Source organism: Perca fluviatilis, chromosome 5 (genome assembly GCF_010015445.1).
Source record: "Perca fluviatilis chromosome 5, GENO_Pfluv_1.0, whole genome shotgun sequence".
Taxonomy (NCBI): Eukaryota; Metazoa; Chordata; class Actinopteri; order Perciformes; family Percidae; genus Perca; species Perca fluviatilis.
In genome coordinates, this window is record NC_053116.1 from 29206528 (window position 1) to 29228158 (window position 21631).

Below are 21631 nucleotides of genomic sequence, written 5' to 3' on the forward strand. Positions count from 1 at the left end.
TTATCAGCCAAGTCATAAATTATTCTCTCTCTGACATTCCACTCGTTTGTTTTAGAATCAAATTTCTGCAGTTTAATCAAATGTCAAAGCTTTATTCTGAATACAATGTCATGTAGCCAACACTGTTTATTGAAACATTTTGCCATTATCCGATCCCTTCAGATAAACAAGGACCTGGAAGGAGAGGTCCAGTTTGCATCAGCAGTGGGTCCCTTCTCTGTGCCCGTCAGATGCACCATAAAGAGATGTGATGTGAGTCGTGGGCTGTATTCAAACTAGAGAAAATTGATGTACATTCCAAATGACCACCAGTGTAATTTTCATGCCTTGCTATTTTCATATTGTTGTGTCTGTCTTGTTTCTTGCTATACATGCTGTTGTTTGGGAGCGTATGAGAATATATACTAAATAGATTTTGTTGGCCCACATAGTTGCAGTTTAGATTGCTGTAGTAATAATGACGTAGGAATAATAGGAACAATAATTATCGAATAAATATGTAATCACCGCACCACAGAAGAACAACTGACTGGCTATCTATCCCAATACAACAGTCTAATTATACTCTGCATCTTATTTAATCAATTGATGTTTGTGATCTGCTGATGCTAATTACTGTACTGTGTGTGAATGTATCCTCTCTCTAGCTGGAGGTCGACAGCCAGTTCATTGACTTTGGTTCGCACGTGGTGGGCCAGACTATTTCATGGACTATCACCTTGACCAACAAGGGTGCACTGGCCACCCTCTTCAGCCTGGACACATGTCTCAGTCCAGAAACTAGCCATGTCCAGATGGCATCCCAGAGCTCTGCCATCACCTGCCAGGTCAGACTGGCGATCTTTCTTTGATGGCCTGATGGAGCAAATTTATAGCTATGAATTAGAAATTAGAGAATTTAAAATAAGATTTTTATGTGTATTCAATTCACATTATCAGGTATAAAGACAATCATATCTATAAACTGTCATGTATAACATCCAGTGTGTGTGTTGTTGGCTGACAGGAGACAAGTACAACATCTGTCGACCAGAGCAGCTCCGTATCCCTGGGCACGGGACAACTCCAACCAAAGCAAGAGAGTCAGGAGCTCTCTGAGGCCTTGCAGCAAGAGCACTCAGGTAAAGCTATTGTACATGAGCACAACAGTATTAACAATTATTATTAAATGCCGATTTTTAACCTGAATTAGAGTTCTACATGGGCTTAAAACTGAAACCTGAACCTGTACTTGCATCTTTAAAATCCAACCCTAGTCTATATCCACGACATTCCACTTCTGCCAGACTTCACTCTTTTAGGCCGAATGTCTGTTACCTTACGCTTTCTTTGTGTTGTAATTTTAAACTCCAGTTGATTTCTGAGGACTATGGTTAACTGCTCCTCAGATCTCTGCAGGGTAAATCCAGACAGCTAGCTAGACTATCTGTCCAATCTGAGTTTTCTGTTGCACGACTAAAACAACTTTTGCACGTACACATGTTCCACCAAAACAAGTTCCTTCCTGAGGCTATTTTGCAGCGGCACCGTGGCTCTGTCTGGTGCTTAGCGCCGCATTTGACGATTGTGATTGGTTTAATGAAATGCCAATAAACCAGAGCAAAATCATGCATTAGTCACAAGATGTTAAGAAAAGATACACTGACAGTGAATATTTTTATGAATATTGTCATTAAAAACTTCAGGCTGTCATGTTGATGAAAAAATTTAATCTGAGCAGTATTTTGTTACCTACTAAACATATCAGCCAGTGCAGTTGTATATGAACATCATTTGTGGAAGACAGTGTTTCCTAAAACAGCCTCTTAAATACTGGAAGTTAGGGCTGACAAAATCTTCTCATTGTGGATGATTTCTCTCATCATTCTATTCATTAGGACACTCGGTCCTGGTAAGCACAAAACAAATGAGCGTGCACACAGAAAGCGGAGGGATCACCTTGTTCTTACAGCTGATGACAAGGAGACATTTTTTCTTTAATGTTTTCTCAGATCAGAAGTCTTCATCGCTGCACTCAGCACTTTCCTCCACTGATGCTCTGATAAACTGTTCAGTCTTTTGCCTCTGCTCTGCTGGTTTGGAAAATACTGTCTATTTTTTTGTATTCACCATTGTTGGGAAAGGCTGTCTGATCTGGGCTGCTGGCAGTAGTTGATATTTTGTGCCTTTATTTGCTTTTTATGTCACCCATATCTCTTGAACTAATGGCCAGATTGCAGATTAGCATTATTTTTCTAGGCCAATTGTCAGGATTCTGATGAGCTACTGTATCTGCTTATCCGTTGCTCATATTACACACTATTTGAAAGTGCGCATTCATACTGCACGTAGGAAGATAGCTGCTGATTTTGGTGACCCTCATGAGTTTTCCCTTAGTGCCACCATGAGGCCAAATTTTGGCTTATAAAACTATTCTTTCATCTACCGAGTTCACAGTGTTTTCTTTGTGTTGTATTGGGTGGGTTTGCAGCTCCTCAAGGCAGGTTGATCACTAAGTTCATTAGCTAAGTTGAGGGTTTGCCGTGTGTGTGTGTGTGTGTGTGTGTGTGTGTGTGTGTGTGTGTGTGTGTGTGTGTGTGTGTGTGTGTGTGTGTGTGTGTGTGTGTGTGTGTGTGTGTGTGTGTGTGTGTGTGTGTGTGTGTGTGTGTGTGTTGCAGAGTCAGAGGCTTCAGCTACAGGTCCAGAACCGATTCCTGAGACTTGCGTGTCCCCTGATGTGGATGCCCAAATGGACCAGAGCCACTCAGACTACGATGACATAAGGCTAGGAAATGTAAGTATTGAGTCTTATTGCAAATACTAAGTTTTCTTACAGTAACACAATTATTTTGGTGGTCCTGTGGTTTTTCATCTACCACTACATTATTATTGTCCAATGCATTCCCATCAGCCTCAGCTGTACATTGTTTGTGTTAAAGTGCCCATATTATGAAAAAAACACTTTTTCTGGGATTTGGGGTGTTATTTTGTGTCTCTGATGCTTCCACATGCATACAAACTTTAAAAAAAATCCATCCATGCTGTTTTGAGTGAGATACGGTTTCTGAATGTGTCCTGCCTTCAGTCTCCGGGTGAGCTGTTCAAAATCGGCCCGGCCCCCAAAACGAGCTGGCTAACCGCAACCGTTAGCTCTAATGCTAACGCTAGCATGCTACCTCGTTCTCAATAGCAAAGCACTGCTACAACACACACAAGTTCACCATAATCTACAAAAGAACTACTTACATGTGCGCCCTCATTTAGAAGTCTCCCAGCTAATCCTGCCTTGTAACTGACCGAAGTTGAAGAAACAGCCTTTCTTTTACTTCTATGGAGCTAGCTAGCTGACATGATCTACATCTGAGCTACTGCACATGTGCGAGTGCAATCAAAGATAGTACAGAAGAAGAAAAGAGGTCTCACTCTGTAGCTAAAACAGAAACCAGGTGAAAAGAGCATCTGCAGCAGTGAGAGAGAGCTGTGCAGTACAACAAAAATATGGTGTTTTTTGAAAATTAAACCATGTAAACCTATTCTGGTACAACCTTAAAATACAGTTATGAACCTGAAAATGAGCATAATATGGGCGCTTTAAGTGCTAATTAGCAAATGTTAGCATGCTTACATGCTAAAGTAAGGCCATGATCATGGCAAACATTCTACCTGCTTAACATAAGCATGTTAGCATTGTCATTGTGAGCATGTTAGCATGCCTGAGTACAGCCCCACAGGGTGCTATGCTAGGACTATGCTGGACTAAAGTGTTGGTGAGTGGAACATTTTGACCTGAAGGTAGCACTAGACATATTGTCAGGGAATCATTTACTAATCATCCTCTTGGGACCATGAATAGTTGTTGAGATATTTTGGTCAGGATCAAGGTGTTAATCACCGACATCACCACCCCTGCTGCTAGCTCTTGGTATAAAAATTGTCATATTTGAAGATATTGGCACAATGAGTTGCTATCGACATGACCCAAAAATATCAGTATCAGCCTGTGCAACTGGACTAGCAGAGAGAAACCTGCTGTGTTTCTGAAGAGACATACTGTTATATGTGTCTGTAGAAGACAATCTGCCTCTCTATCTTGTTTTTAGCACAGATGCTGTGTGTGCCTTGTGGCCCATATGAAGTTCTGGAGTTGTTCAGGGTTCATTACGTCTCTCTGGTGGGGGGCTAATGGTGCAACGCCTCTCCCCCTGCGCTTGTCATGGCTGTGTGTGTTGCATGTCCCTGCGTGCCCGCGGCTCGATTATTGTCATTTTGACTGATACTTTCACATTGTTTGGTCTTAAATGGCAACCGATCCATCAAGCTATCGTGGTCCCACAACATTGATTTGGTTGCTGCGCGAATGGCTTCCTCCTCTCTTTTGTTTTTTATCATTGCTCTCACCACCTTGATACTTTGTAGCTGATCAGACAAATCTCCACACAGATTTTCACTGTAGTTTGATTGAATGCCTTTTTGAAGTTTCACATCTGAGAGATTTCAGCTTCCACTACATTGATAGACATGGTTTTGTGTTAATGAAGTAAAGCAGTTATACTAAACTGTCCTGTGTGCACTAAATCAGCTTTAGAATTCAAACGTCTGATGTTTATTTAAGTTAACTGGTCATTTGACATTTGTTTTGTAGAATTCTTTTAGACTATGTCTTAAAGACTATGACATCAAATATTTTATATTAAAAAAAATCAAATGTTTGCTTGCTTGTTGATGTACCCTTCCTCAGGTTAAAGAGGGGGAGATCGGACCTTTTGAAAGCATTCAACTGGAGGTTGTATTCACTCCAACCATTCCAGGAGAGGCCAAACTAGACTTCCACATCAAATTCTCTGACTTAACCAGCAAACCAGTAAGACACAACATGTTCATCATTTTCTAAATATCATAGGTAGAATACAAGATAAGGGTAGTAGTTCTGAGTAGTTTATAGAGCCATAGATATGTAATCATGTAAGTTTTATTTTATGTGAGCCATTTGTGATTAAAGGCATGTTGGTACAAACAGATACCCATCCAGGTGAGGGGTGTAGCAGTCAGCGTCCCTGTATGGGTGGTTCAGCCCAGCATTGACCTGAAGATCTGCATGTTTGACCGCCTCTATCAAGACAGTATCATGGTCCAAAGCAGGTGGGTCCCAGAGCCTGAGATGGCTTGACAGATTTGTCATATATGTAAACACACTTAATACAGCAATGTTCTTGCGCACCCTGCATTTCCTTCTTTGCAATCAAAACTCAGAATGTAATACACACGAGAGATGAGAGGGGCCTAAGTAATCTCAGTGAATCAACACATTGCAGCGATTGTATCACTGATTTAATTCTGTACAAACTGTACTGTTTAACCTAAAATGTTGCACTACTGTTACTACTTCTTCTATTTGTTGATGAAGTGAAACCAGAAATCTCTACAGTACAGTAATAACATGTTTGTCAAAAACAACATGAATTGTTTAGTCTTAAAAGCTTGAAGTAAATTAGGATGCAACAAACACAAGAAAACGAACAATTAACTGCCAACCTTGTATACGTAGCTCATTTTTTTGTCGTACTAAACACCAACAATAAATGTAGCTCAATGGAGAAATACACCGAGACATTTGAACAGTCCCTCTGCCCCTACACTATAATTGAATAAAACTGGTTTTCTATCCCTTGATGATGTCCAATTGGTTTACACTTGGCCATTTACACATGTTTAGTCTAACTACCTTGTTTGAACAGGCAACGCATTAAACTAAGGGACACGAGAAGTCCTTTAATACCTTATTAGTGTCACTTTAAGTTATCATCTGTAACAGTTGGAGACAACATTGGATCAAGGACAAACATAATGTGTGTGTGCCAAGAAACTGTATAAAGCCTTATTGGAATGTCATCAGTTTTCAAAGTGATGTGCATGTTGCAATTAAAAAGACAAGGCATCAGTACTGTTAAAGGACAATTCACACAGAACATGTGACCTCAGGGTACCCCTTTATTTTACTGGTCCCTTCATTTCCAAAACATTTCCTAAAAATTCATCAAAATCCTTACTTACTTTTTAGGATGTTTCTTGGAAAAGTATATTGATTTGGTATTGATTATAAAGAAATTGGAATTGTATTATTTACTTATTGTTCATTTATTTGAGTTTGTAAGAATGAACCAGTGTGAAGTAATATAGTCGTTGCATAATAGAAGTGCACTCTTTGTCAAAATCAAACTTAGTATTGATCTATATTTTTGTGTTCAACTGTACACGAGTTATATATCAGTTACTTTCTAGTAAAATATTAGGAAAGGTTATTAGTGGAAAGGTACTCATAAAAGAAAGTGACATCTTTGTAATCCGTTTCAGTGTTTATATAATTGTGCTAAATATGAGTTTGTGTTAACCTTCATGAACAATGCCAGCAAAGCCACAAGAAAAAAAACTGAATTGTGGGATCTCAGTTTGGGATGGGCTGTGTTTTCATGTACAATGTGAGCAGATGGCTCACAACAGCACAAACACACACATACATATACAACAGTCGTTTCCCAAAGGAAACAGCACAGTATTCACGAGCAGTTCATTTGTGCAGGACTAGCTTTAGCTTTTACAAGGCCATTTCCTTAAATGAGACCAATTCGTTTGCCAACACAGGTGCACACAGGTTGCAAAAGCAAGTGACATCACAGATTCAGACCAGTCTAAGGTAGTCAGTCTCCAGGTAAAATTCAGTGTTTCTATACAGACCGTTGGGGAAATGAGGCAAATGATGTCCTTTTAAAGAAACAAAATAGCTGCTGTTTTTGTGGAAGCATCTTTTACTATTTCTGGATGCATCTTGTCACGAAAAAACTGTGTAATGTGTGACTGCATATACCAAACAAACGGATGGTATTGGCAAAGGGGAACAGCGGTCACGAATCTAAGCTCATTAGAAGGGATAGAAATAACTGCGGACTTGTTTCTGCTAACAAGTCTTGAACCAACACATCTCATGGGAAAAGTCAAAAACTACAAGATGGTGAACTGTACAAGATGTATTTAGTGTATTATATAATATTTTTTTGTCTATCCACATAGTTCTGGATATGTCAGAAAAAATACTGAGGATTTTCAAAGTCAAAGGATAGTCTTTATTCAATTTATGTTTAATTGTATAATCACATATTGTTGCACATTTCTGTTATTTTGTCCCCTTGGGACTCCACCCCGATTTGTGATGTAAGAGTACCTATTAGTGCCTCTCTGACATCATACTGGCATTTAATGGATAGAAAAGGCCAATCCTTTCCTCCCTAAAATATATTTTTTTAAATACTGTTATAGGCAAATGCTTTAACATTAAGTCATGGAATGTTGAAAACTACAGCCCAATTTTCACAGACCAAGAAGTCAACAACTTATATATATATAATTAAACAGCTTATTGTAAAATCATTGTCAATATTGTCTAATGCACACCTGGTAGAAAGGTACTGTACGTAGGAGAGTCATGCAAAAAAGGATAGTGAACTCCCACACACTGTCAGCACTTTTCAAAAGTTTACTAAAAAAAACGCAGTCATAGACCATCAGGCATTCAACTCACTACACGAAACACCATCTTTATACTCAAGCCACAACCTGTAACAACCAATCAAAATGTATTGATAAGATTATTATAATGCACTTCATATTACGATTTAAATACTGTATTTAAGAGGCTGCATAAAACCCTTCAGCCCAATGAGATGACTGCTGAAGTGAGTGGTGCATGTCATTTTTCCATTTTATTTGTTGTCATGCTCAGAAAAATCATTGGAAATGAGTTTGGAAAGTGGCATGGACTGCTGATGTAGCATGCTAGCTTATCTGCTGAATAGAATACTAAAACTCCCTCACATACCCGGTCTCTGCCAAAACACACATTTTCACAGAAAACCAGCTCATGGAAATCCCTTAAAAATGACAGTGCCAGCTTACTTTTTTAGCTGGCCCAACATAAAACTCTCCTAACTACGCGCAGAGCCAAGTATTGAGATATTCAACAAATGTGCAGACATAATAAAATAGAGATGCATTAGCTGATAAATGTTTCTAATCAAAGGAGGATGCAAGGGACCTAACAGTAAGCTCACATACCCCACAATCCTCTTTGCTCCATACAATAGCACAGGACTAGAATTAATCCTTCACGATTATGGATGTGATATACATTATGATGCACACAAAAGGTTAAGGATTCGCCAGGGACAGTAACATTTACAGGAGTGTGGTCCACCACCCAGTCAGTCATTGTGTCACATCATGTGGGGGGAGGTAGTGCATGTGTGTGGGTGGGGGATTTGTGACAACTGCCATCTGGTGCGCTGGCACACCAGCACATGTGACAAGATGACGATGACAGCATCAGTGTGAATGCCAGCTTTTTAAGAAGAAAAAAAGAAATGTTAATGCTTGCACCAGCAAACCATGCAATATGTCACTCTGCCTCCAAGACAGTAATTTGAACACAAATAGCTTGGCAGGCATTTTGGGGAAACAATAAGAGAGCTGCTCCTTTCATCATACAATTTGTCACTTTTTCCTTTAAGTAGATGAGTAGATATCCCACAATCCTCCTTAGTTTTTTGACAGTTTTTTTAAGAGAGCAGCACAAAGCATAATTGAATATGTCTCTCTTGTCTGTGAGCCAGTGATTTGAATATTACTCCCTCTAATTGAAAGATTTTTAAGAGACTTTAAAATGGGCAATGTTTGACTTTTGTCTGTGAGCCAATCATTAGAATATTCTGCAGACAGTTGGCAGAATTTTCAAGTTTTTGTTTATTTCACTCAGCCTGGACTTTCAAACCCTCCTCCACTGGCACCTGCTGGGGAGTTGAGCATTCCTGCCCAAACTCAGGCCACAAATAACACAACCAATGTGCATTTTTTTTTTCCTTCACAAAGCCTTCTGTCTTCGATCTATCTCTGTTTACTGTAATTCTAATATGCCTACTGTGCCTTCGACCAATCTGTGTCCTGTGTTGTTTGGCAAGAGGAATGTTAGTTTGTTGTTGATGTTAGTTGTTTCTTTTTCTTTATTTTGGGGGTAATAGAACCATTGTTGCTAGTGAAAAATCTTGTTATCCAGCTCGTTATTTTGAAATATATTATATGGTATAAAGCAGACAGTGCTGAATTATGGGGATGGTTGCCTAGAAGCCTTGCTGTGAAGTCTTGGTATCCCATAAGGCTTTGGAGTACATGTGGAGTAAGCAAGCACAGCCACCTGGCTCTTTCAAGAAAGGGCAGAGGCACTGCTGTAGCTGTGGGCACTCAGTGATTCAGCTCTGCATGTGGACATAAGCAATCTCTCTGCAACAGGACCTGACGAAATTGCTACTAAACCTCAGTGATTATTATGAATGTCATTATCAGTGTTGCTCTGACAAAATCTTTTTTAGGAATATTAAAGAGGCAGTAAAATAGAGAGAAAGGGGTATGACATGCAGCAAAGGTTCCAATCTATATCACAGTAAACTGTCTCAAACTATGTCCCCAGGAAGGGAATCAAGTCAAGCTAAAGATCCAGTGATAGTCACTTTATTTGAAATAAAGGACTAAAACATATTGGTGGGGTTAGTTATAGCAGGACCCATCTATCTATGAATTTTCTTCCATCGTAGTAACTACAGCCAGAGGGCTTTGTCAAAAGTAAACACGTCATCTTGGGACATTTGCTGAAATGACTAATGCTGTCGTTCTTCTTGGGACAACAGTGTCTCCACAAAACAAACTGGAAGAAAAAAAATGTCTTTAGAGATTTGGCTTCGTGCATTGGGGCATTGTCATGTGGAAAAAGGAAATGGAGTTCCCCAAACCGTTGCCACAATTTTGGAAGCACGCTTTTGTCTAAACTATTATTGTATGCTGTGGTATTAAAATTTTCCTGAATTAGAAGCAAGGGTCCTAACCTAAACGATAAAAAACAACCCAGGACCAAAAGTAAACAAAAGGGTGTCCACATATAGTACTTATGGCCTGTAGTGCATCATTACATGCCAATAATGTAAGCTTAGAAAAACAACATATTAACTCTAAGGAAATCCTTGTAGACATCCATGTTTTAACATGTACATATACTGTACAACCAAATGAAACCATTTTTTTAGTATAGTGTTATGGTTACATAATCATCATTATCACAGTGTTTTTTTTACCCCAAGCAAGCAAATTATGTTAATTGCTGTAAACTGACCTTTATATCATTAAACATTGCTTAAGTAAAAATCTGGTCACAGGCAGCCAGTAAAAAATACATGATCAGCTGAATGCCCCTGTTAATTAAAATGCCTAATTGCCCCAAAATTATTATGTACCTATGAATACTCCTCCGAGAGTGATTTGAAGGTTATCATTGTGCCGGAATAAAGATAGCGACTTAATATCCCCCAAGTGTCCCTGAGAGTCCTTGCCTCGGGGAAACAACCATCTGGTTGACCTCGCTGTTCAAAGTGGGTCATTTAATTTGAGAGGGGAATCGAAAAATGAGTGGGTCCCTCAGTCTATTTGGCCGCAGCTTGCTCATTGCTCACCTTTGTATCTTTGAGGATGAAAGCAGACATTACAAAATGTCACCCCCAGCAAACAGAGAGTTTTTTCAGCGTGTTTGTATTGTCATCGTTTCCTGAAGGTGTGTGAGTGTGAGCTGTGGTTGAATGTGTTGGAGAATTCCCAAGGTGAGGAGCCATTTATATCCCAAGCTTCAGCTATAACTGAGGCTTGTAGCCACAGGCACAACCATCTGTTGGAGCTCCTGGAAATTGGGTCACCTAAACGATTTGGACTTGGGGTACATCACTCCGTACAATTTCTGCGTCACTCAAACAAAAGTCTTATCTCTGTCCTTGCTGAGTTCCTGAGGGGTATGAGGTTTGCCCTGTGAAGTCCACAGGGCATCACACCCAGAATGTATACATTTTTGTTGTTGTCATATAAAATGAAAGCTGTTGCGTTGTTGTGGTCTTTTACACCACCTGATAAACTATTAACTAGTGTCAACATAATTTCCTATGCATTATTGCCTGAGCGTTACTGCCTGTGCATTATTTTTCAACAACAGTACAGATTGCCTCTTGGTGTATTAGCTTTAAGCTAATAAAACCATATCTTGTCCACGACAGAGCCAGCACAGCCTTGAAGCTGACCTTTGAGGTGTGCCCGGAAATGAGGAAACACATGGAGATCCTTCCAAAGATGGGCTTCATCCAGCCTCAATCAGGCTTTAATGCCCAACTCAAGTTCCTGCCGAGGTAAGGAAGGACACACAGAGGATGCAATGATAATGGAATCACTGGAGCATCCATAATCTTATTTTAGACTGTAAGCTTGTTAAGATTCTATCAACCTTTTATGAAAGTGCAAACTGTTTCACTCCAAAGGTAACTTGTCATTTGTATTGAGCCAGGCTTGCAGTTTTGTGACTTCCCAGTCATTGCTTCTTCAGCAGAGGAGAAACATAACCATTTTCCTCTTGAACAAAAAACGCTTTTGTATACACTGGGAATTACAGAGAGAAGTCTGGTTTCAGTGCTCTTGGAGATAGATAAAATCTCTTAGTAATACACAATACACCATTACACCAGAATCATCTTTAAAGGTCCCATGGCATGAAAATTTCACTTTATGAGGTTTTTTTAACATTAATGTGAGTTCCCCCAGCCTGCCTATGGTCCCCCAGTGGCTAGAAATGGCGATAGGTGTAAACCGAGCCCTGGGTATCCTGCTCTGCCTTTGAGAAAATGAAAGCTCAGATGGGCCGATCTGGAATCTTCCCTTTACGACGTCATAAGGGGAAAGGTTACCTCCCCTTTCTCTGCTTTGCCTGCCCAGAGAATTTGGTCCACCCATGAGAAAGAGAGAGACATCATGGCTTGCAAACAAGCAAAGCATGGCAGTTGGTCAATGCCACACCCCCACCCTCCACCTTGCCCCCCTCTCTCCTGCTCAATAGCATTTAAAGGTACAGACACAGAAATGGCACATACTAAGGAAAGCTCATTCTGGGACTGGCTCTAGTGGCTGTAATTCTGCACCAAGGCTGAATTTCGGGAAAGAGACTTCAGATACAGTAGATATACATACAGAAATATATTAGGGGACCACTAAGGCCTATAGAAAAGCATCCAAAAAGCAGCATGTCATAGGACCTTTTAAAGGAGAATTTGGCTACAACTAACCATCCAATTTTTGATAAAAGTCCTGTATCAGCTGGATATATCTGTTACTAGTATACTACAAAGCTTATATGAAAGCTGTGGAGTCTTACAGAGGTACAAATGGCAACAATCTGTAGACAGTCAACAGCCAGCAGGTGTAAAAGAGTTGCTTCCACATATCTGCACTCTGAGCGCAGTAATGATTTCCCAATGACTTTGAAGGACGTGGTAATTCTTTCTACAACAATACAGGCTCTATATTTAGATGGAGAGGCAGGAGTAGAACTGCAGTTTGAATGCCAGGAGAGCGGACAGGGGACCGCCAGGGCAAATATGAGAGGCGAGCAGAATGTGAAAACTCAAAAGTGGGCGCTAGTATTCTTGTGCCCACCCTCCTTTCTTCCCTTCACAGTTCACAGTCCCGCTTTGTGTATCGATAGCTGAGAGGATATTGATGGGAAAATAATAATAACAGGAGGACATTTTCTTCACACATGACACAATCGCGGGCATGCAGTGGTCATTCACCAGGGGGACTGGAGGGGAAAGTGGGGAAATGTCAGTAATCTGCCTTAGTGAATCAGCAGAGGTTTTAATGCGAGGATTAGAGTACAGCATTACTGGCGCCGCTGCTGAGTTGGTGCAGCGTTCACAAGCACTAACACAGCTACAGCTAACACCCCCTCCCTACTCTATCTGTATCACACTTTCTCCTCTCGTGTCTCTCTCTTTCGCTCCTGTGCTGTCTTCTCCCACTCTATCACACGTACTTCTCTGTTTCTTGGCCTCTCACCTGTGTGCTTAACTATACTTCTCTCTCTTTGCTTTTCCCAATCTCTACAGTCCTCTATCTTTGTGCTCCTTCACTTCCCCTCCGACTCTACATCTATTCTACCCCTCTGTTACTCTCTTATTCCTTTCATCTCTCTATACATCCGCCATCCACCACTGCTTATATGCTGGCCCTGATTCTGCTTACATAACCTGAGACACCAGACCCAGCTCCCTGTGCTCTTATTGTTTTCAAAGGATAATTCCAGTTTATTAAAACGTGCATCCTATTTTGTAGATTAGTCCTTTCGAGTATGATAACGTTGAACTTACCAAGTTTATTGCTGGGATCTGTGAACAGCTTGACATTGCTAAAAAATACGTTAGACAGTAGCCTGCTGAACTGAATTGTTATTCCATTTCACTTAATTATTTAGTCTGACATTGTGTTCGTATTAGAGGATTTTTCACTGGGGGACCATAGGCAGGCTGGGGGAACTCATATTAATGTTAAAAAACCTCATAAAGTGACTTTTTTTTTTTAACCTACTGTTAATGCGTCTCTTTAATTTTGGCTGCTGTTCAGAAATCATGTCACTGACAACAGTTGCCTAGAACAGTCCCGAGACTCCCGCACTCCCGAATAAATTAGTTGATCTTACATGTATTTGTGTTTTACAGTCAAAATTTTTGTTTTAATTTGGGCTTGGGACCAATACTGCTGCCGTGGTTCGGGCTGGGTTAGGGCTTGGCCAGAAACAATGCAGGTTCATGTAGGGTCCGGCCTGATCTTTTTGAGCCCGATCATAGCTCTAATCCAGATGGTTATAAGTCTTTAAGGATTCTGGAAATACCTTCAAAATGTATCTCAAATGTAATGATAATACTAAGAGGCACATTTTGGGGCTAGGTGAGTACAGTGCTAACATAACCAATCGAAATTGTGGCCAAAACTACGAAAATAAGGATGTAATTATCCAAAAGACACAGATCACAAATCACTCTGGGAATGGAAAATGTTTCCCGCATGTCAGCAAGCTGTGTTCCTGCATATCTCATCTCTGTCATGGTTGGAATTCACCCTCTAATCTGTCCGACTTTTGGTAGCCTTTGCTTTTGTTTTGTGCAGTGGTGGTGTGTCATTTAAAATGGCACTGAGAAATCTTCCTAGCCAGAGCCTGTGATTAGATCCTCATTCCTCATTAGCAGCACTGCCTTCACTCACTGTCTCATCCACTCACACACATACACACCCATACACTGTTAAATCTGAATTCTAAAATGAGTCATAGCTTTCATTCTTTACACAGGTGCTTCTTGCCTTCCCTCCTCGGGCTTTTGGGAGAGGGTGAGCACATTCTTGCTTCCTGCTCTGAGGGATTGTGCTCAACCTGCCCACGTTCTTCACTGTCTTTCCTTTGCTTCATCCTTCTCTGCCTGTCTTCCTCCACTTTCATTTGTCACCATGCAACCCACATGTTTCTCTCACATATCCAGAGCAGTATTGCATACACAACATAATCCCTTCTCTGCAACATTAAGGCCAATGGTTCACGTTTGTGATCCTGTTCAGCTAAGAGGAATTATTTGCGTTCAGATGGACACTAACCCGACAGCCTAATAAACTAAGTGAATTGCCATTGCATTTATTTAGCCTGACATCATGTTCATGTTAGCCAATTTCTGTTTGGGAGAGGGGGTTATTTTTGTTATTTTTTCATTCTCAGTCGACTCAAAAGCTGCAGTGGCGCTTGCTTGTGATGCTTTAGGGTTTTCACAATAATTGAAGAAATATGGCGATTTAAAGGAATACGCCACCGTTTGTTGAAATAGGGCTTATCACGGTCTCCCCTAGCTGTAGATAGGTGGGCCAACGCATTTTTTGTCTCAGTGCAAGTAATTAGGTTGTTTTTTTGTCTTTTGTTGGCTCACTTTTACTCACAACATGCTAACCGGCAACATAGGATTCCATTCACTACGCTAAACTAACTAGCAGTGGCGCTGCCGGTGTTGCACCGGACTAAAACAATGCATGCACAAAAAATGCATTGGCCCACCTATCTACAGCTAGGGGAGACCGTGATAAGCCCTATTTCAACAAACGGTGGCGTATCCCTTTAAGAGTTATCATTTCTATAAGTCAACCTACAACAACCTCGACATTTGTGTCACTTTTCTCTACGCTTGTCGCCATTTTCTGTTTTTTGTCATGCCTGTAGCTAGGTAGCTAGCTGTGTAGAAAGGTGCCGCCCCCATTCTTAATCCCATCTACAAAGCTTTGATTGGTCAATTGCTTTTCCAACCGGTGAGGAACAGCCATCAAACAGATTTATTAATTCAGCAGTTAAGTGAAACGGTCGGCATGTAGAGAATTTCAATCTAAAAGACAAGACCAGTAGAAAATGTAAACCTGATGACAAGATCATTACAATAGGATGGCTTGAATGAACGGTTTTAGGTGTAATCCCTGAAGAGTAAGGCAATGTGTCCCACCCCGGCAGTTCCGGCTGATAAAAGGGAGATTTAAAGGATGATTTACTACAGATTACACCAAACAGCTCGACCAGTACTTTCACTGATAGTTCACCGCTCTAACTGAAACTTTAATGATACTATGAGTTGCAAGAAAACTAAAAATAAGCTTTCAAATAACCTGTTTGGTTAACATGATTTTTTATTTCTTTCACAGTCCTTTACTGTATTTTTTCCCATCCATTTCACCATAGTAAAAAATCTCTAAACCTCTTAATCTGTAATCCTTTTCATCATCACTTTTTTTTAATGGTGAAATGAAATCCAAGCCATATAGAATCCATATTGAATAGGAATATATTCATTTAAAATATTTTGTATTTTGCACCCATCAGATAAAATGAAGCACTAAAGCTGCCATTTTCCTAACATCAAACGCTCTTTGGTCCCATATTACAAAAAGTTTTTTTTTATCATAAAGCAGGTTCAGGGTGCTATATAAATACTATGAAAGTATAAAAACGCTCAATCCACAGAGAAATGCAGACAGCCCATATTCAGAAACTGTGGGCCTGATTTACTAACACTAGCGCAGTTTGCGCTGCGTCTGTTTATGCGAGTTCGGTAATAGCGCACGCTATGCTTCCACATTTTGCGTAGTATTTATCAACCCTGACACCCATCAGGCAATCAGCGTCTTTGTCCGCCCACTAGACCGTAAATTGCGCTGTAGCAAAGCGGTACTTGTGCTATGATATGGCTGAGTGCAGACTGCGATATTCCCACTGCTGATGCTGTGACTGTTTGTAATGTAGCGAGGAGTTTAACAACTGCTGGAATGGGATGTGAACGCTGAGTGGGAGATTCAATTTCATCTTTGATTTCTTCCAGTAACTCTAATATTGCATGGCTGCTTGATCTGTAACGCTAAATGATGTTGTGTTCACTGACAAAGTGTGATTCTTGTGTTAAAAATATTTTCAGTCTCGCCTATGTCTTCGTCTTGCTCAAATTACTGTTGCCATTTCACCAGCGGCATAAAGGTCTACGAGGAAACTCGATTGCGGCTGGTTTAGACCTGCTTTTAAGAGGCGGAGAATTTCCCCCCCAGAATAGAGGCGCGCTCTTACTGACAGTCTTTGTAAATACCACGGAATATATAATTAGGTGCACTTTGCGATTATCCTCCCACGTTTTTGGGTGGAACTCCCACTTTCCCCACGACCCTCCCACGAACACATATTGAAAGCGCAACTTGTCTCTTCTCGCTCATGTGGCAGACAATCTGCGATTTTACCCAAGTGCGCCCTGTTTGTAAATAGCCCGCATCGGTTACGTTCGTCTTTGCGACCAATTAGCGCCTGGAAACAGGCGCAAACGGCTTGATAAATCTAGCCCTGTGCCTTTAAAACGAGTCGTCAGGACTTCTGTACGGTTGTGATGTCACAACTATACGATATATAGGTAGAAAGTTCCGCTACAGTGCCGTTACAGTCATTCCCCGACTGCAATGACCGTGCAGAGACACTGAGATCGCAGATGCAGAACACCCTAAAATGCTGACCAATCAGAGCAGACTGGGCCTTTTCAGGATGGGCGCTTAAAAAGACAGGCGCTAAAACGGAGTTGTGTGTTGTGTGTGGAGTTGTATGTGTTTTTTAACATTAAGGCATGTAAACATGTTCTAGTAGGAACCCAAAATATAGGGAAGGAACCTGAAAATCAGCATATATAGCAGCAATAGTATAAGAACTTGATAAATATGTCTTTTTAAGTTTTTTCTGCCTTGCTCTCATGAATCATAGGTGAATCTTCTCTTTGACTTTCCTTATGTATTTATTGTAGGAATACACACGTAGATAAAGTAGATGAAGTTTTGTCCCGTTATCTCCGTAGTTCTAGGTAAAATCCTTTGGAGATATGCACTGCAGCTCTCTTAACAGTTCCACAAAGTTAGAACAACTATTTCAATTTTACTATGCACCCAAGTAAATCTGTGCAGGACACTGACAAATCTGAAACCCCATCAATCTGCAAAATTCTCCCGAGCATATGGGCCTGGCGACGTCCCACCGCGCTTTTCCACTCTGCCCTGCCAAGCTTATTCAAGAGTGGCTCTCCAGCAGTGATTCTATTTGCAGGCTGAACAAGAGTGCTTCCTTAAATACACCCCCTGGGCTCATTGGTCAAGCTATGGAGGGGGGAAAAAATACATTTTCTTCATTAGTCCCCTTTGTAAATGATGAGATTAAATTTTGATGCGAGAGGAAGCGACCTTTCTAGCTTTGAGTCATGAAGAGTGTGTTCTTGTAGAACGGCATGTTTACAGCAGCTGCGTGCTGCAATGAGACAGGGGAAATATTAAACACAAGCCTGTCCTTAAACCTGAAGCTGACAGATTCGTTGAAGGCTAGGCTTGGTTGTAGTGCTTTAAAAAACACACACTGACATCTGGAGAGCCTAAAAACCACTGACATTTACAGCATTAGCTCTCAAGCCTTCAACCGGCATTAAGAGCGTAAAGAGGGAAAGGCAGAGAAGCCAGTTGGAAAGTGGAAACAGAGGAAGGAAAAGCAAGGAATAGCAGGGCAAAAGAGAGGAGGGTGTTGGGAGAAGGAGAGAGAAGATGCGGGGGGTGGATCTGAGCCACACACTGCATTTGACATTTGACCACTGTTTACATGATAATGAACTATGCATATACAGTGTATACATTATATATGTTCTATTGAAGCACTGGAGTTTTACATAAGCCTGTGCATGACTACTGGGCCTCTTTTGAATCATACTTACGTCTCCCATCACCATGGCTACAACCTACAGTAGTGTGGAGGCGCGCTCTACATCTCTCTCCTGCCATCCCTGGCGAGGCGATCCTACAGTCGTGGGTTAAAGTAAAGTATTCAGTCTTCAGGGTCTGAATCTTTATCTTTCTTTGAAAAGCTCGAGTGGCTCGTGGCTTTTGACCGATGCACTGAAATAAAATGAGGGTCCTTTAAAATCACTGTTGCAGTTGTTGTGTTTATTACCTAATTGCTTGCTCATCTCTGTTCATAAACATAAAACGTTTTTTTTATTAGAAAGAGCCACTTTCCATAATAATGTGTTCTCACAGTGTACCTGCCTTTTTTGCTCTGTTGTAGAAGCTCCTTATCCAAAGATGCCAAGAAGCTTTTTGACAAAGATACAGGAGTCCTGGAGGTTCCGTTGACGGTGCAAGTAGCAGGCCAGGTTTGTGTTACAATTATACACCGTAGTCCTTTTTCCAGTAAACCTCTCTGTGATACTGAAAACAGTGTTCTTATCGTGCAATACAGGGCTTGTGTGTCCTACTTTGTCACTAACAGAAGCAGCGCCACTGAAGGTTTTAACCTATTTTGCTGGTAACAAGCTAAAATTATCTCCCACCCCCAAGGCCCAGTTCCTCCATGGGCACTAATAAGCCAAGCATAAAGGTTATCCCATATTGTTTCACTGAAAATGTCTCCAGATGCTCAAAAAGGGAAAGCAGTAATGTGTTCTCTTCTTATTCCATGGAGGACATTGAAGGGTTAATTTGCATATACTGTACAGATATCTCCTTTTTATTTATCTTCCTTGTGCGAGCCAGGGGATGTAAGGCAAGCTGGTGTTGGGTTGTTTTGAAAAGATATCTCTCTTTTTTATTTTCATAAATCATGTTTTTTTTGTGCACTCAGAAGAATATCAATCAAACTGGTGTTTGTTAATTCATTTTAAAGCCCCAGTGTGTAACGTTTGTAGTTGTTCATTATCAAAATCTGTATTACCCTTCACAAACTTCCGTCCTTTTTTATGAATATTGCCCTCCACCATCAATTCCAAGTATTCCTATTGGCTTGGAATTTTACATTTCCGCTTGCATGAACTGGGGTAGACCATTGACATATATATTAAGGGTAGACGCTCCAGAATGATGCGCCATCTTGAAATACATTAGCCTGTAAGGGACACACAGGACGTACTGCTCCGCCTTTCGCGTTTTCGACTCACAGCTGCTGCTAATGGGTATCGTAGCACCCCGGCACGTTTGAAGAAGGAAACATGGAGGACCACACATATTCAAAATCCTTCTTCTTTGCCCAGAAAAATAAAAAGGATATTGAAAAGAGCAAGAGACCGGCGTCATCTCTCCTTTCTGTCGGGTGGCACACGTTCCCGCTCGTGGATTGAAGTGCTCTCCGACATGAACTCATGGATGTATTAAGAGAACGCATGAACTCCCAACAACCACAGCTGATAGACGGCCTTTTGTACACCTTCGCTTTTTGAAGCGTGAAGGCTACCGTAGCTGCAATACTGCGTGGCGAAGAGAGAGTTGATTGCAATATATGATCTCAACGCTAGATGGGAGTAAATCTTACACAATGTAGCTTTAAGAATTGCTTGCATCTGTTTTTGCTGAGTCTTCAATAGCATGTGCAAACCATAGACTGTAAAATTAGTGGACAGCACATGTGTGACGTCACCCATTGGTTTGTGGAGATCTGCTATCTGTTGTCAAGTTTGCCGTTACGGGCACAGCCATCCTGGTTGCAGATGTGATGATTTAAGACGAGAGGGAGGAGTGAGGGAGGAGCCCTTACACTCTACGTTACATTACACACTTTCACTGGCAATCACATCATAGCCACACCCTAAAACACCCCCTGCTTTATCGCCCATTTTAAAATCAATGAGACCATAATTAAAAAAATGAACATCATTCTGTTTTGCAGAAGACTTCAAACCAGCGATTGAGACCATAAACTCATTATGAAAATGTTTACTGGGGTAATAAATCAAGTGAGAAGAGAGTCACTTTCTCATAGACTTCTACAGAAATCGACCTCCTTTTGCAACCGCACGTGTCGCCCCCTGCTGGAATTCAGATAGAAGGCAGGTTATATGAATATCTATAATATATATGAATACCTTGTTGTGCCAAACATATTTTACTTTAACAAGAGAGTTTTAATATACTCCTTTGTCTGTTTTATTATTTATTTGGTTATGTTATGATTTGTCACGGGGCCAGACAGGGGGGACAGAAATGGGGATGGGGGGGGCACAAACACCACACAAAGAGACACCACGGAGAAGGGACCATACCTGCAAGAGAACGGGGATGGGGGGGTGGGGACAACAGAAAACAACAAAGGAAAACAACAATTGCACAAAGCAACAAAACCTGCAAGAGAACGGGGAGGGGGACATGGGGCGGAGAAAGACAGACAGACAGACAAACAAAACAACAAAACAATGACAAAGAGACAGCCAGCCGAACAACAGCAATAAACAGCTCATATAAGAAAACAACTGAGGGAAAATGAAAAGGAGGAACAGTCAAGAAAAATAAATAAACAACACCGCACAGCCATGAGAACTAGAATCATAACAATTGATTTAAATAAATAGTTCTACCTGTTGATAACCATGGACAACATACATTTGTTTGTCCATTTCCTTCTGCTTTTTTTGTGTTGGAATTTTAAACTTTGGTGGATTTCTGAGGACTGTGGTTAACTGCTCCTCAGATCTCTGCAGGGTAAATCCAGACAGCTAGCTAGACTATCTGTCCAATCTGAGTTTTCTCTCGCACAACTATTTTACAGCGGCTCCCTGCGGACCTTAGCACCGCCTATGACGATTGTGATTAGTTTAAAGAAATGCCAATAAACCAGAGCACGTGGCTAAATACTAAATCATATTTGATCAGAGCTGTCCGTGTCTGTAAAGTATGGGCTTCTGTTTGTGTTTATATTAATTCATGTTTCTTAAAAACAAATGAGGAAAACACAATCTGCTACCACAAAGATATTTTCAGCAGCTTATTATGAATTATAAAGTGTAGCTACTCAATCTGGAATCAGTTAATTCCAATTGATTATCAATTGATAATTGATAACGAAATTTTCCACATCATAGATTTGCTGTTATAGTGTAGCTTTATTGTGCAACAAACATTGAGACTGTTTGCAATTCAGTGTCAAACTAAAACTCTCAAAAGGCACAAATCTCAATATCTTCTTCACAACGGCCAACGTGCTTTTTTTTTTTAATAAAAAAACAGTCAAGGAGTTCTTGAAGTATAAAACAAATTGCTCACAGCAACTGAATAAGTGTTTTATTAAAAAACACAGAGCAGCTGCATAGACATTTGTGTTGCATTTATGCCAGTCCTCTTTCTCAGTAAATCTAAATCTGGTCGGTCTTCTTGCCAAATCGTCACCTTCCTCTCCCTC

General features: G+C 40.7%; 1 protein-coding gene across 5 annotated transcripts in view; it reads left to right on the plus strand.

Annotated features, from left to right (window-relative positions):
* Positions 1–21631, plus strand: part of cfap74 (cilia and flagella associated protein 74) — a 62243-nt gene that overhangs the window by 23202 nt on the left and 17410 nt on the right. For all 5 annotated transcript variants that reach the window (XM_039801435.1, XM_039801434.1, XM_039801433.1 and 2 more), the window contains exons 16-23: positions 163–252; positions 648–827; positions 1007–1121; positions 2658–2773; positions 4718–4840; positions 4997–5118; positions 11112–11240; positions 18533–18620. In XM_039801435.1, coding sequence (XP_039657369.1) covers positions 163–252; positions 648–827; positions 1007–1121; positions 2658–2773; positions 4718–4840; positions 4997–5118; positions 11112–11240; positions 18533–18620 — 963 coding nt within the window. The remainder of the gene's footprint in view (positions 1–162; positions 253–647; positions 828–1006; positions 1122–2657; positions 2774–4717; positions 4841–4996; positions 5119–11111; positions 11241–18532; positions 18621–21631) is intronic.